Here is a 17,551-nt window from a genome sequence, read left to right as displayed (position 1 = left end):
TAGATAGTGAGTCCCATTAATGTTTGATCTGATCCGTTGATTTGATATCATTTCTGAGACATGGGGATCCGAAGAAAGACCGATCAAATGGATGGATGGTTGAGATCAATCAATGGTTTGATATAGGATATCATAATGTTGACCCTAAGGCATAGCACATACTCAAGAGAACGCAATAAGAGCAGAAGTCTTGTCTTGTGTTCTAGTCAGTGAATCACAACTCGTGAAAACTGAAAAGGTCTTACCTTAAACAAATAGAGTTATGGTCGTCGCAGAGTGGATCACCGACAGAGATACAACCAATGAAAATGGCTAATTGGAGCACAACCAGAGTGAAAGCTGTAAGTGGGGCACCAGACACATCCCCTAAGTGTAATGAGTTTCATTTTCTAATGCCCTCTCAACCAATGCTATAATTGAAGCCCTTTATTTTAATTTGGGAAATTGTATAAAGTATGTTTGTTTATTTCATGTTGCAATAAATAGAAGGGGTCCATAAGGTTCACCCACCATATAACAGCATCATTTTAACATTCCTAATGAGAAAAAAAGGAATTGTGCACTCAAGCATGGTGTAAGCATAGCTACACAGTTTGGAATCGGGGATAAGTTGGCAAGGCAAGTGTACGAAAAAGTGGGGAAGGATTGGGAAGAGATTCAGAAAATTCTAAATAAAGACTCATGTGATTTACTATTTACAATAGAGAAAAGCATTCTTGTGCTATAGCGCAGGGAGCTTAACTGTGCTTTAGTTGTTTATAAAGCCTCCATTGGTTCATATAGCGGGTCTCCCTTTGAAACATATAGCGGGTCCACAAGAAGGAACCAATGTGAGGCTTTATAAACAATTTAAGCAGAGTTAGATTGCCTGCGCTGCAGCGAAGGAACGCTTTTCTCTTTACAATATGTATACATTTATTATTTGAAGTATGTTGAACTCAAGGGGGCCCTTCCAGAAATGGGCCGAAAGGGCTGCCCCATTGGCTGCATGTCACCGATGTGCATTTAATACTCTTTGACTTGCTGTCATTATAAATGCACAATGGTGCTGTGTAGCCAATGGGGTGCCCTTTCAGCCCATTTTTACAAGGGCTCCCTTGAGTTTTGCATTCCTCTTATCATGATCTTTAATGGCACAATATGTATAGGGAGATGATTTTTCCACCCCCTTGTAGGATTATGCGCCCTTTTTCACATGAATTGGGGCAGACTTTAACCTTTTTGACGTCAAATCACCTGAAAAGGGTGGCGTATAATCCTCCGGGGGGGGGGATCATCGCCCTATGTATATTTCCCTATCTATATATAAATAAGACATAACAAAAGCAAGGGAGGATGGTTAATGGCATATGTTTGTTAGATGGGATTGGCTAGGGACCATCACAGAAGGCATTCAGCGGAACGGATGTTGCATGAGAGAGCACCCACACAGGCTCACCTTTCAACCGATTTTGTCCTTATTCATGAGGTGGCTGTGCTCTCATGCAATGTTTTTAAATCGGGGAATCCCCGCCCCTCGTGGGCGGCGGGGGTGGATCCCCGGTTTCTCACGTTTAATTGCCGGCCCTATTAGGATGTGAGATTATATTTTATTACTACAATGTTTTTTTCTTTAATTTTCATAATTTCACGAGATTTAGAAATAATGTAAGAAATTTGTGAATTGTCCATAATGTTTGCTTAATATGCAAGAATTTTTTAATAATTTGAAATGGGCAGTGATATTTCCCCCCCTATGGTGGCTATTCCCCCCCCTTTAACAGAAAGCGTCAACTTTTATGCTTTCGGAGTTAACGGTTGCTTCTCCACCCCTTCATAAAAGTTAACGGAAACTGTTAGGGAGGGGGAGGGGGGGGGATATCACTGCCCATTGAAATTCTTTAAGTTAAATAAAATGTGCAAGAATTTTTTAATTATTTGTAATTTTTTAAGTTTAGAGCAGGCTTCAAAATTTTGGGGATTGTCAATTATTCAGTTAATTTTATAATTGCCGCGGTAGCAACTGAATTTCAAATTTGTGATTACACATGCACATGCTACTATAATTGGAGACATACTGATGAAAAGATCTTGAAGATGTTCCCCCGTGTCCTATTTTAACATGATTTTTCAAATGGGAGCGCGAATGGTGGAAGGACCCCTACTTATCCCCACTTTTCATAAGAGAAATTTTCAAATGGAAGCGCGAATGGTGGAAGGACCCCTCCTTATCCCCACTTTTCATAAGAGAAACGGGTCTCTCTCTCTCTCTCTCTCTCTCTCTCTCTCTCTCTCTCTCTCTCTCTCTCTCAATTGTTTGTGATGATAACTTTGCATTTCATAATCGAGGTGGGCAATGCATGTGGCTTTCATGTTCTCGTATGAATCATTCTTGTTTATTTAGGCAAAGATTTGATATTTTGTAGGTATAACCGTACAAGTACCCAAAAAATAATAATCTTGCAGTCGATTCTCATAAAATTGGAAGATTGGTTCATTAATTAAATTTCTTATTTCTAGGAGCGTTGCTAGCAAAACGGAATCCCGTTTGGAAAAAAAATAGATTCAGAGCTTCTCTCGTGACAGGTGTGCAAGAGACAAGGAAGGGGACACGAATCCCCACAAAAGCCAAAATTCTAGATGAGATTGACCAAATCACCTGTCAATCTCACCCCCTTCTTTATTTTCTGAACGGGATCCCGTTTTAGAAGTGTTAACTTGGTAAGTTGTGAACTTTCAACCACTTCTTCTATTCTTGTTTGCAGCCAAGAAGTTCATTCCCACTCAGATCTTATGTGAATTCAAAATTAGTGGTATCCATTCCTGATAATCCCACTATTTTTTCTTGTCGTGGAAGAGACGACATATGAAGAGCAGAAGAGGGCTACCTAGCAAAATCCAGAGTGAAAACCATTAGAGCGAAAGTTACCACAGAGTGGGCCATTGCAAAATGGACATCCGTGGAAAGGGCGACTTGGAATTGAAGCCAGTGCAAATCGGCAAAAAGTGGGTCGTCGAATATGTTAGATGCGAAAGCGTGGTGAAATGTTAAGCTCTTAAGTGGGGGCCTGGGGGCGTGCCTAGGTATAGGACAGTGTAGGACCCACTCTACTAGGGGCTTACTTCAAAGGGCTTTAATCTAGACGTTCCATCAGCTCAAGGGATTTTGGCCTATTGGTTAGGCACCTAACAAATTGACGATCCAGATTAAAATTACTAATCTAGGATTTTGATCTTTGTGAAAGGTGCCAACCCCAATTAGTTTGGGACAAAGGCTTAGTTGAGTTGATCTTTGTGAAAGGCGGGGTTGGATAACTAGTCCCACGGCGACAGTATGTTCTTCGGATTCCTCTCTCTCTCTCTCTCTCTCTCTCTTCAATGTTAAACTTGGGAATTTTTCATTTTGGTTGCCCAAAATATGAAGATTTAAAATCTTTACATATTGGGATTTTCTAGGCCATTTTGCGGAAAACCATTTCGCGGCTGACTTTTGCAATACCAAGAGACCAACCACACAGGCTCACTTTTTAGCACATTTTGTCTTATTCATTTAATTCATATGAGGATGTTCTCTCCCGCAAAAGTCAGCCACGAAATGGCTTTCGGCTTGCCTAGCAAATCCCTTATAGATGTTTTATAAAAACATAAAATGATAAAAATAATAATTAATCAATGTTAAAAATTCAAATAGTTGATGCCCATTTCGATTATTTTGTGACCAATGCATATGAAATTTCATCTGAAATTTTAAAACCATGGAATTTACCTCCAATTTCCTATTACAAAGCTCAATCAGATATTCCTTCTTTTTCTTTTTAAAGTAAATTAATTCGACCGTTATGTCGCTCCATCATCACCACCGAAATATCATATGCAAAGCCCTACATTCGGTTGAGATGACATGATCTCTTGAGTCCCACCAAGAAAGGAACAAGGAAAAGAAGAACATGATATCTTAGTGTGTCTACAACTACACTCTCAGTCTTCCACTCCACTCAAATACCTTTTGGCCCATGGTAACCCATTAAATTTTATAAAAAGGAAGGATACAAATGAAATATTGGTTGTGTTACAAACAAAAAAGGACAAGCTGCCTCTTTGGCAGGCCATACTCACTTCAAAAGATGACCATATGTCTGGGCAAATTGTTAATGGTAACAACATTTTTAAATAATTTATATAGATGCAGATCTATCTTATTTTATTTTAAACCTTAATAAAGTATCATCTTTAAAAAAAAGAAAAAGACAAGAGCTTAAGTCGTTGTTAGAGGTGCACTTATCCGTGAAAAAAAACTTAAGTTGTTGTTAGAGATGCACCTATTTCTGTTTTCTGATGTGTGCGATGTTGAGAAAATCCGCCGCGTAAAACAATCCGATCGTGCACAAATTAAACAGAAAAGAAAAGTAATAAATCAAACAAGCCACAAGATGAACACTAAGATTTTACGTGGTTCGGCCAAGTCTACTCCACGGGCAAGAAACACGATCTTTCACTATGAGAAATACAATATACAAGGATTACAATGGATTTAAACCAAAACCTAAAACCCACAACCCTTTCCTTGCTTCTCAAACCTAAGACCGTACCCAAGAGAAACCCACAAGAGAAAACCCAAGAAAAAGAACCCCAAGAGAAAGCTCCAAAGGAATCCAAGAAAAAACCACTTTCTTCTTCTCCTTCTCTCTCTCTCTCTCTCTCTTCTCTCTTCCACTCTTGCACATTCTCACTCTTCAATAGAGAATGCCAACTCTCTTTTTATATTTAGGCTTTTTCCAAAACATAAATAGAAAGACTTTCTATTTTGCCTTTTGCCTTTTGCCTTTCCCACCACACCACACAACGGTGGTGGGAAATAAGGCAACTTTCCCAACATGCGAGAACCAGGGTTCCACAATATCCCTATTTTCGGCTCGCTATATACAAACTGAAGAATTCTAATGAGATCTAGTTCGCATATAAAGAGTAAAAAATACTAGTATTTATATAAGAGGAAAGTGTTCCTAAGCTCTAGCTAGAGCTCAAAAACACATGTGGCCCCACATTTTTGGGGTGATCCAAAGCATTCATTTGGAAGACCCTTCCATGGATAGGGTGTGTACAAAGAATCAGCCCTATAGGATCATCCTAACCCTGCCATTTGTGGAGGGAAAAAATGGGCAGAAACATGGACACACAGTGTCTGTCTATTTTCCCTTCCACCTTTGATTGGGTTTGGATGATCCTATCGATCTAATTTTTGGTACACACCCCATTCATGGAAGGGTCTTCCAAATGACTGCTTTGGATGCCCCCAAAAAATGTGGGGCCACATGTGTTTTTGAGCTCTAGGAAATCTCAAATTTGAAATGATGAAAACTTTTGTTAATGGACATCGCCACGTGATTTGAACCTTGTTTTTTTTTTTTTTTTTTGTAATTGCCAAGGTAAAGACTACAAATCGAAGGGCTAAGATCATTTAGTGACGAAGCACCTAATATAAAATTCCTTAATCACCAAATTTTATGACAGCGTTTATATTTTGGCCGACTTACATTTCCAATATGTAGGGTAATCCCTGCAGGATAATTCGCTCTCCATCAAATTAAAAAAAAGCGCTAAGGCCTGCCACATATCATCCTTTCAAGGGGCGCGAATTTATCATCGGCCTATAATGAAATCAAATGAAGCTAGATTCTTCAGCTGAGCAGCACCGTCCGATCAAAATCTGAGGCTTATTATCCGTAGGGCCCACGAGGCCAAAGTCCAGACCATGGATTGTGGGCCCTACAATGAGTGAAGGCTTTTTGGTCCGAATACAGGAAAAGAATGGCAAAAGGGGCGTGGGGAATGAAAGAGAGGCACGCCCCTCGAGCCACACAGAAAGCACGTGTCTGTGTATAGCCTTCCAAAGAAGACAAAGACCAAGACGTGGAAAAGAGCGTCTTTAAGTGCGGTCGTTGTACGCTGATAATAAATCCAACAACAGGATTAACGTCCTTTAACGGAAACGGATCTCTGGGTCCCACAGAGACTTGCATTAGAAGATATGGACGCGTGGCATATTATATCACAGCTTTCAAGATCAAAGAATCTGACCGTGCTCATTCCCCCACGTTAAAAGAGGCTACATTAATCAATGATCCAAACCGTTCAATTTTTGCCCCCCACTTTTCTTCAAATTCATCTTCATAAGATGATCCTAACCACCCTATGGCGATGCCACATAATTCACGTTACAGGGGTGCCAATTATCCAATAGGAGGTGCGAATTTATAATCGCCCTCTATAAGAAAATCCTAACCACCAGATTTGTAAAGGACGTCCATGTTGGCAGATCCGAACCCTTTATTTTCCATTTGTAAGCAGCGGAATCGAATCTTCCCGTAACTCTCGGCGGTGGGGCCATAAGAAAAGTCAGATGAGTCAAAATTGCCACCGTTAATTGCCCGTGATTACTGGTTGGGGCCCGTACTCAGTTATAATTCTAGAGGATATGTATACACGTGTCGGACTGCACGAGCATTAACTCTCGACCACGTGCGTGCTTGATGAGCGGAAGTGGTGGGGCATCCACGTGTGCTTTGGTACATCTCATGTTCAAAGACACTGCACGTGCCGCTATATACGCCATCCATTGGATTTGCGACACGTACGCGCCTCCTATCTCCCGGTTCACATGCTTCTAACTACCTAACTACTACTGCCCGTATCCCAAAAAATTTACCTATTTCCACAACGTGAAATAATGCATTTTGTCTTATTAGATCCCTTTAAAAAGAAGAAGAAGAAGAAGAAGAAGAGTTTCCATATTTTTCTTGTGTAATTATATCCCCATCTCCATAAGATGATCCTAGCCCTCCGATGCAGAGGGAAGTTACATTATAGAAATTTCTACAGATAAGGAGGTTGGCATTATCCCATTGGGATGATTTTTTGAAGCAAGGCCTATCTAATTCGGGACCCAACAAATGAGAATGGTTGGGATCATCATGCACAGACTCAAAGGCCGAAAAGAGGGTAGTTTTACAACTCTTCCAAAAGCCATAGAAACCCTAAAAACTGTAGCTGCCCAATCAGGCGAGACTCCCAAAAACAAGGCAGGCCTTGGACTCGACAAACTTCAGGATACGCATCACAAATTTCACTACCATTTTCCTGAGTTATAAGAGAGCTCAGCTCATACTTTTGCCGCATCAGAGTCTCCCCTCGAAGTCCTACTCCAATCATCTTTCCGACGCTTTTCTTTGTTCAAAGTTCGTAGATCATCTTGACAACAAATATTAAGCAAATTTATTATATTATGTGAACCTTACACATAGACAAATTGGAAACCGGATCAAGTGATATGATCTTAGCCTTCGGACGAGAATCAATTGGGATCAATCAAAATGCAGGCAGTGCAAGGAAATGGATGATAGTCTGGAGAAAGCCCATTAGCCAAATTATTATTGTGAAACAAGCCCATGATCCAACTCTTTAGGAAGATTCCAATATAATATTAGTTATTGTTTGGTATAATAGAACATGGGGCTCAAATTTCCAACCATACAATGCTTGGTGTTTAAGAATCTTAATGACAAGATGATACTTCTAATCAAATAAAGATAGCTAGTAGGTTTTTTGGAACCAAGTAGCTAAGGCCATGTTGGTAGATTCCATACATTTAGATGGTTTGGTGTTCCAAAATATTCTAGTTATTGCCAGATATAAAGAACATAGGCTGTGATTTCCAACCATACATTGCTTCCTTTTTTTTAAGAATATTAATGGCAAGCTAGCCATCTTCCTGTCATGTCTGCTGCAAGCTTAGATTGATTCTAGCTTTGGCATTTGTAGCTAAGGACATGTTGTTTGATGCAATTTTATAGCTAAGCCTATGTTATTTGATTTAAATTTATAGCCACAAGCAGGCAGGCTAGTGTGAAGTAACTGGCTCTCCCATTGTCCTTAAATGCCACATGAAGTGTGGTTTTACAGAGGGGGGACATCCAAGTCTGTTTCATAGTTTTTGAGCTCTACACATAAGATCTGATTAATTCTATTTTATGATGGGTAATGAACTAACAGTAGTGTATAGTTGTGGATGCCAATGGATCCTTTTACTGGGAAGAGGGGGATATCCAAGTCAGTTTCAAAGTTTTTAAACTCTGCACATAAGATCTGATTAATTCCATTTTATGAGGGGTAATGGACTAACAGTAATGTGTTGATTAGGGGTGCCAATGGAGTGGATCGGATCTTCTATGTCGGCTACGATCCATTTAAATTCCTGATTGATCCGATCCGTTTGGAAATTAATTTCAAATCTTACTTTTTGAGTCTGAGGCACAATCCATTTCAAATTGGACGGCCATTGGAGTGTCCTAGATCCTACTTGTAAGTAGTTACAGCGTACTGATAAGGTAGAGGAAAGAAACTCAAAGTGGCCTAGGTCCGTAGGCGTACGGGTTGGGTAGAGGAAAGAAACTCAACTCAAGAGAGGAAGAGGAGAATCACAATTGAAACTAATAAGAGGGAGAATGACTAGGGCTTTTTAATGTTCCAAAAATATCCTAGCGAATAGACATAAATGAATGAATCTATGAAGGCTAGTTTTGTACATTGGCACCCTCTATTCTAATCTAGAAAGCTCAATTTTGGCTATCCAATAGACAAGTTCGGACTCAGCAGCTAATCCCAAATCCTGTTCATTAACGTTTGGATCCTTTCGATCCATCAGACCATCTGGGTCCATTGACAGTTTTGAGCTTTAAAAGATTCGTCTAAAACACTGGAAAGCACAAGCCAAAGTGAACTTGATTACGAACCACAGTAAACAGAATTAATGGGCTTAAAAAAGCTCCCCTTTCCAAACCTCACGCTGCTGTGAAAAAAACCCAATTCATTAACACAAGTCATAGAAACAAATCCTCCCCCATTCTTCTTTCTATAACACAAAGGGAGAAACTAATATTTCACTAAACAAATCAGAAAACAAAACAATAGCTGCAGACTTGCAGACTACTTACTGTACATGACCTCTAATACAACAAGAAGTCAAGAATCCTTACATAGCTTGAAAACCCCTTTCAACTTTTTACAAAACAAAACCATGATAGCCAACAGACAACCTCTGAGGGACTGATACTTTGATAGACAACATATATAACTTAAAAAGAAAAGAAAAGAAAAGTAAAAGTAAAAGAAGAGAGAGGATAGATCATTACTGTTCCTCTTCGACTGTAAAATCCGGCTCTGATGGTTTCTGGAGTAGCAATGGAGGCAATCTATCCGGAATCTTGGCGTTACGCATTCCATTTCTCCGCAATGCACGTAAAATATTAGCGGCGAATCTTGAAGCATAAATAGTGGCACCAAGGCTAGGCGAACTGCCCTCACCCTTTGCCAGTGCCTCCTTCAATCTATCTTCTTCCTCATGTAGGGATTCCTCGAGTTTCTTTTTACAGTAGCGGCGCCAAGCGGCCTGTATAAAACATGCAGCCCATGTTCTCCACTGTTGTGAGTAGAATCTGAAAGTGTGTCTAAGTTGCTTACTGTGAAGTCTCCGGAATTGGGATGCAACGGATTTTAAATCATCGGCCATGAGAGCAAATGCTTCAACCTCGGAGAGTGCTCGCACAGTCCTGGTAGATGTTGGGAGGTTGGAGGAGGAGTGAGGGTCCAATGCCCATGTGAGAAGCTCTTCTCCACAGAAATCCCCTCCCTTGAGAATATCAGAATTGAAGAAACCAGTTCTTCCACCATTGGTAGTTACGCTCTCTAGTTTCCCTCGCATGATGAAGAGCATTTCATCAACTGGGTCTCCTTCACGGACGATATAGCTATCTTCTGTGTAGAGGACTGGCTTGAGACGCTCGCACATGGCATCCAACAGTTGGTCATCCATCTTTTCAAACATCGGGACCTAAAGAACAGAAAAAAGAGCACAAGGAAAATTCGGTGATTGGGCTTGTTTCTTTGGGGGTCTCTATCAATTGTTTCATTTATTTAGCTAACATAAAGAAGGCCCGTCAGCATATTTGTAATACAAGTCTAATTTTAAGATGCAAGGAAATATTCGCTCTTGTATAATGAGTTATGCAGGGAATTTTTTTTGACCAAATCTCATCTAGTAGCTCTAAAACGGGGCCGTTCTAATTGACATTCTGGCTCTGACAAGAAATGTCACAATTATTCAGACGAAGCAAGGTTTTCGGACATGAAAAACAAATCCCTGACCTCAAAAATGATAAAAAGATGTTGCATAATCATACTGGAGGGCTCATTTCCAATACATCCTTTCCATTTTGATACAAGACAAAGACATGTTTTCCATAGATAGAAAATAAAGAGAAAGCATTGGGTTTTGTCACCACACTAACAAAGCGTATAAAATATTTAAATATAGAACTCACTCTCATGAGTAGTGCTAAACAGAGATGACGTTTTATGTCCCGCCTAAGATCCTTGGGTAGATTATAAAGGAGATGCTCTTCATCGACCCCCCTTGTTTCTTGCCATTTATATTGCTCATAACGACGAATCCGCTCCCTCAGGTTGTCAGGGAGCAAGCGGTGAGACATCCATTGCTCTGCATCTCGCCTTTTCACCCTCATTTCTTCCAATCGCACAGTCGTGGACTGTAGATATGTCTGTAAAAGTAGCATATACAATATTTAGCATTTCAATCTAAAAGGAAAAAAAAAGTGTGAAATGGACCTAACATTTTGATGAAACGACATGCATTCCCACAAACTTGACCTGCATTTAATTTTTAGGGTACACGTTGAGAAATGTGGATATACATCCTAGTTGTCACAAAACCTTGAGATTGAGTGCATTAGAACAGCGGTAAGGCGAGATCAGGAAGGCGATTTTAACAGCTTATATAATCTCTCTCTCTCTCTCTCTCTCTCTCTCTCTCTCTCTCTCTCTCTCTCTCTCTCTCTCTCTCTCCGTGCGATGCACGGGCCGACAAAGAACTGTAGACCACATCATAGGTTGATCCAAACTGTCCATGTGATGGAACACAACATCAATAGGTTGTGCCCGTAAAATCATTTCCATAGGCTGATCCTAGCCCTCCAATCTATAGAGGTTTCCATAATATGTTGTTCCTCTTAAGGTGCCCGGAATTCGTAAATATTTTTAAAGGTATCCGGAATTCGTAATATCCTCAAAAAATTATTCAGGAAAAGTAGTTTTTCGTAATTGTCATATTTCTATACCTCTTCTTTGTAGTTTTTTCCGTAATTGACATATACAGGTACCCGTTTCGGTAATTTTTTCCATAATTTTGCGACTTCCAAGCACTTTGTCCGTAATTTTCCTCCAAAACTTTAGTACCTAATGATTATTACTGGTAGCTTCTTTCGTGACTTATTATTGATAGCCACCTTTGAAGAAATAGTATTTCCGTGCAGTTTTCACCACATCTAATAAGACAAATCTCTGAACACATACAATTGCAAAGGATGGGCAAGACGTAGCCTTTGGAGAAGGTGGCTAGCAAATACCTATAAAAACGAAAACGACAGGAGAGAGAGAGAGAGAGAGAGAGAGAGAGAGAGAGAGAGAGAGAGAGAACGGTTTCTACACACATGTGTAGATAAGTTATCTACACACTAGCTTAAAATATAGTGGAGGCCCACATTGTTTGGGTGATCCAAACCATTCATTTGATTGGCCCTCGCATAGATAGGGTGTCCACAAAAAATCAGCTCCATAGGATCATCCTAACCCTTCGAACCGTGGAGGCAAAATATGGACAAATTTGTGAAGGTTTATACACGCCCATTTTACCTCCACAGATCGTAGGGTTGGGATGATCCTATGGAGCTGATTTTTTATGGACACCCTATCTATGTGAGGGCCAATCAAATGAATGGTTTGGATCACCCAAACAATATGTCCTCCGCTGTATTTTAAGCTAGTGTGTAGATAATTTGTCTACACATGTGTGTAGAAACCATTTTCTTATATATATATATATATATATATATATATACACACACACACACACACACACACACACTAGTAAAAAACCCCATGCGATGCACAGGCCGACAAAGAACTGTACGGACCACATCATAGGTTGATCCAAGCTGTCCATGTGATGGAACACAACATCAATAGGTTGTGCCCGTAAAATCATTTCCATAGGCTGATCCTAGCCCTCGAATCTATAGAGGTTTCCATAATTAAAAAAGCATGAAGGAGGGGGGTAGGATTGAAATTATGTGGCTTTAATGGGTGCCTTTGTTAAAAAGCATAAAGGAGGGGGTAGGATTGAAAATATGTGGGTTGAATGGGTGTACAAAGTAATAAGAAACAGAGGGCCCAAAATGTGGTTATGGCATTCCCGTGTTGGGACCTTCGTAGATGACGAGGGTATCTGTGCGTCCAACCCCATCTTTCGCCAAAGCATCAGCCCTCACATTTGCAGATCTACTCATGTGCACCAATTTAAGATGAATGATCCCCATAAGATCTCTGATCTCATCCACGATTGAGGCAATCCGTCAGGGCCCAACACAACTGGTTGCAGCCCACCCAATGACATTGGCAGAGTCACCCTCAACAATAAGGGGACCTAGATTATAGGACAGAAACCATTTTAAACCAAATAGAAGTGCCCGCGCCTCCGCATCATTTGCATCACAAATTCCCGGCGAATCAGAGAATGTCATAATGGTAACGCCGTCACTGTCGTGAATCACGCTCCGATGCCAACATTCTCCGGATTGCCAAATGAGCTACCGTCGAAGTTCGGTTTGAACCAACCCGCAGGGGGTGCATGCCATTGTGGCATAGATTCGCCAATGCTCTTCTCTCCATTATGACAGTTGAGCTGTTCCGTAAGATCTCACTGGTAGAGTATGGCATTCCCTCGAATGCTCTTGATCACGATGTGCATGCCATTGTGGCATAGATTCGCCAATGCTCTTCTTTCTGTTATGACAGTTGAGCTGTTCCGTAAGATCTCACTGGTAGAGTATGGCATTCCCTCGAATGCTCTTGACCACGAAGAAATTGCGATCTTAATGTCGAGAGAGATATGATACCAAGTCTTAGACTTCTCATTAAAAATTCTGCTGTTTCATTCAGACCATAGTTACCAGTTCGGGTAACGGAAATGGGAAACGGTACGTGAAACGGAAACGTGAAACGCGTGAAAAAAATCAAAGGGGAAACGAGAAACGGGAAACGATAGAAAAACACATGTGAAAAGCATTGGGAAACGTCTTGGGAAACGCAAGGGAAACGTTTGGGAAACGCTAGTGAAACATACGTGAAACCTAAAGGAAACGCTAGTGAAACACATAAATGTGATGGTTACTAGAATCTTGAATATAATATATATAATTCTAAACTAAATAGGACTGTCCACAGTAAACTAAAGGGGGTTTAATATATCCTTTTAAAGTCTTAAAATTCCAAGAAACGAGTTTCCATGGAAATAAAACGTGTTTCCCATTCTTGGAAACGCGTTTCCAAGAAATGGGAAACGCGTCACAAATATTTCACCGACGTTTCACAAACGTTTAACAGGCGTTTCACAATTTTCCGAAGAGCGTTTTGTTCCCGTTTCGGAAACGCGTTTCCCCCCCTCCCTTGGCGTTTCCTGCATCTATGATTCAGACCACAGAAACCATATGACAGCGTATGGGATAGCAGCCCACATGGACTGGACTGGACTCGACTGGACTGGACAAGACATCCATGGAAGGCCCGCGGCCAACTGAAAAGGGTTCTTTTAATGTTATTATGTAATACCCACGACACACCAATGAATCTGAAGATAGCCATCCAAACCGCAAAGGAAAAGGTAGTAGAACATGGTCCGGTGTTTCCTCGCTATTGTGACATAAAATGCACCAACCTGCCATTCGTAAACACCGCCTTTTCAGCCTTTCGGATGTATTGATGCACCGATAAGACACAGTCCAAATGAAAGCCACGATGCTTGGGGGTACTGATGGATTCCATAATCGTGCCCTCTGTGATATGGGTCTATTGCCTTCGTTCAGTTTATGGAAAAATGACTTGATGGAGAAACCACCCTGAGAATCCGGTGTCCATATTCACTTATCCAATTCGTTAGACAGATAGCAGGTAGACAACAGTTCTAAGAGCGAAGTGAAAGAAACAATTTCCCCGTCTTTTAAATTGCGACGAAGATGTATATCCAAGAAGGAGGTGCCATGATCAGACGCCCGGATTAGATAATCTGAAATCTTAGAATTTTGCTTCTGAGAAAGGCGGAATAGATCTTGATATGATTGGCAAAGTCGTGCTTCGCCCACGCATAAATCCAGCCAGAATCTAACTTCCTCCCCCCGTCCCACCTTAAACCGTACCTAAGGCTTGAATAACTCTCTTGTTGTGTGTATAGATCACCATGCCCCCGAACCCCTAGCCTGCGCCAGGCCACTGCATTCCCATTCACCCCAACTCCTTCCGTACTATTCCCAAGTCCCCCCTGTCGTTTAGATTTGCAGACTTTTGTCCATTTTATCAAGTGTTGCAACCGTTTTTTTCTTTCCTCTCTGCCTTCCCATATGAAATCCCTTTGGAGCTTTTCAATACGGGAAGCAACTTTGGACGGGATCTTAAATAGTGACATGAAGTATATCGGCATATTTGCAAGGGCAACCTTGATAAGAATGATGCGTCCGCCCAAAGAAAGATACTTCTTCTTCCATGTCGCAAGTTTCTACTCAATTCTTTCGATCACCGCATCCCACTGTTGGAGTTTGGGGATGCCGAACCCAAGTGGAAGTCTTAAATATTTAGTAGGTAAGGTATTCGTTGTGCACCCCAAAATGTCTACGTGTCTCTGCCCATCATTGTGGTCAAGATTGATACCAGCAATGACGTTCTTTGATAAATTGATCCGGAGTACCGAGGCCATTTTGAACCAGCAGAACACCCGCGTCAGATTTGCAATTCCCGAGAGACCATCTTTAAGGAAGTCCACTGAAGTACCCTTTCATTTCTGCCTTTGAGATGAGCAAATTGAGCGCATCAACAACCATCATGAATAAATACGGTGAGAGCGTATCACCCTGCTGGAGACTGCGGGTGCTGCCAAAAAATCTGTGAGGAGTTCCGTTGATCAAGATGGAGAATGAAGTAGATGATATGCACAACCTTATCCCTTTACTCCATTTATTCCCAAAACGCATGCCTTCCATGATGTAATCCAGTACCTGCCAATCTACGTGACCGTAGGCCTTCTCCAAGTACTCCCCAGCAATGATACCACGGTTCCCCTCACGTTTCACAGTATCCAGCACCTCGTTTGCAATCAAAATACCATCCAGGATTTGGCGTTCTTTACAAAAGCGCCATGGAACTTAGAAATGATATCACCCATTACCACGCAGATTCTACGAACTAAAACTTTAGCGAGCAACTTGTATAAACTGTGTACAACGCTGATCGGGTGGAAGTCTTTTTAGTTGGACAGCACACATATATACATATGCATGTAGTTTCGTTAATATGATCAGAGTGTAGCTTATGCTAACAAGTGTATATGTAATGTAGGCCAAGAAAGAAAAATAGGAGAAAGAGGAGACAGAAAAAAGAAAAAGAAGAGAAGATAAAGAATAGAAGAGAAAAAGGGTTGTAGGAGGAGGAAGAAGAAATCTAAGAGGAGAAAATTAGGGGAGAAATCTCGATCAGTATTTTTCATCAAAAACCAAAATCTCTAATACATGAGGGCCTTATATAGGCAATTGAAATAACCTGGAAATTAAATAGCATGGAAAATAAAAGTCCTAAAAACTACAAATATGGAAATAAAAATCCTAGAAACTAAATACTAAGGAAATAAATCCCTAAAATCCTAATGGGCAAATATGTGTGCGTGTATGTGTGTATGTATTAGTAACAAGGTTTTAATTTCGGTCTCGGTCTCGGTTTCGGCCACCACGGAAACCGAAACGTTTCGGTTTCGGGCCGAAATTCGGCCGAAATCATGTAAAAATATGATTATGATTTCATTTATTTATTTTTATTCCGACCGAAATGTCTAAAATTTCAGTGACAATTTCGGTGATTTTAGTTGAAATTTCGGCTATTTCGGTGGAAATTTCATAAATTTTGGTGGAAATTATTACTTTTCGGCGAACAATTTTAAAATTTAGGTGGAAAATTTGTAAAAAAGTCCAAAAATGGAATTTCAACCCAAATTTTGGCTAAATTTGGGAATTTCGGTGAAATTTCGGAAAAATTTCGGCGAAATCTTGTAAAGAAATAACTTCATGTGAATTTCATTTCGTTTTGTGTTCGGCCGAAATTTAAAACCATGATTAGTAAGCCAAGTTTTATGAGCTCCCTTTGTTCATAAAACTTCTCTCTCTCTCTCTCTCTCTCTCTCTCTCTCTCTCTCTATATATATATATATATATATATATATATATATATATATATATATATAGAGAGAGAGAGAGAGAGAGAGAGAGAGAACGGTTCCTACACATGTGTAGATAAGTTATCTACACACTAGCTTAAAATACAGTGGGGGCCACATTATTTGGGTGATCCAAACCATTCATTTTTAAGGCCCTCACATAGATAGGGTGTCCACAAAAAATCAGATCCACAGGATCATCCTAACCATTCGAACTGTGGAGGCAAAAAATAGACTAATTTGTGAAGGTTTAAAGACATCCATTTTACCTCCACAAATCGTAGGGTTGGGATGATCCTATTGATCTGATTTTTTGTAGACACCCTATCTATGTGAGGGCTTTTAAAATGGATGGCTTGGATCACCCAAACAATGTGGGCCCCCACTGTATTTTAAGCTAGTATGTAGAGAACTCTCTACACATATGTGTAGGAACCGTATATATATATATATATATATATATATATATATATATATATATATATATATATATATATATATATATATATATATATATATATATATATATATATATCTGTGTGTACGGTATGTATCTATTAATAAGCCAAGTCTTATGGCAGCTCATAAAACTTCCGTAATTGTTTAGTTCTTTTGTTCCCTCTCTCTCTCTCTCTCTCTCTCTCTACACAACGGTATACTGAAATTGAAAAATAAACCCTCGTAGAAGTTTTATGAGCTGCCATAAAAGAGTTGCAGCAGGGGATTGTAGTTTCCATAGAAGGGAGTTGAGCATTGGTTTTAAGTTGCAAGAAACAGAATGTCAATGCACTTACTAGCTGATGGAAACAGAAAATCAGATGATGATATGCGACAAAAGTTATAGAATTGTGTTCTATCCGATGGCCTCCACTATATCAAAACAATGAAGATCCAAAGGTTTTAGACTGAGTAGGACTAAGACAGAGTATATGGAGTGCAACTTTAGTAATGTAAGGAGACGGGGCGAGGATGTAGTAAATATGACTGGATAGGAGGTACCTAAAAGGGATATCTTTCGCTATCTTGGTTCAATCCTACATAAAGAAGGAGAGATTGAAGAGGATGGTAACCACTAGGGCTGCAACAAAACCCTAGCCCAACCTTGGATCCCATTATCTCGGCCCTGACCCGCCCTGACCCTGAGTCAGGGCCGGAAAACCTCAACCCATTACCCGCCCTACAGGGTATTGT

The 17,551-nt window shown here is 40.3% G+C and overlaps 1 protein-coding gene across 3 annotated transcripts in view; it reads right to left on the bottom strand.

The window, feature by feature from the left end:
- Window positions 1–8,858: 8,858 nt before the first annotated feature.
- Window positions 8,859–17,551, bottom strand: part of CNGC1 (cyclic nucleotide gated channel 1) — a 34,979-nt gene continuing 26,286 nt past the window's right edge. For all 3 annotated transcript variants that reach the window (XM_077395159.1, XM_077395160.1, XM_077395158.1), the window contains 2 exons: window positions 10,356–10,592; window positions 8,859–9,865 (listed from right to left, as the gene is read on the bottom strand). In XM_077395159.1, coding sequence (XP_077251274.1) covers window positions 9,164–9,865; window positions 10,356–10,592 — 939 coding nt within the window. In that variant the 3' untranslated portion in view covers window positions 8,859–9,163. The remainder of the gene's footprint in view (window positions 9,866–10,355; window positions 10,593–17,551) is intronic.

This window comes from Tasmannia lanceolata, unplaced genomic scaffold, assembly GCF_043159265.1.
Source record: "Tasmannia lanceolata isolate RefF3 unplaced genomic scaffold, GAP_Taslan_0.1 ptg000013l, whole genome shotgun sequence".
In the NCBI taxonomy this organism is placed as follows: domain Eukaryota; kingdom Viridiplantae; phylum Streptophyta; class Magnoliopsida; order Canellales; family Winteraceae; genus Tasmannia; species Tasmannia lanceolata.
This window is presented reverse-complemented; position numbering and strand designations above follow the sequence as displayed.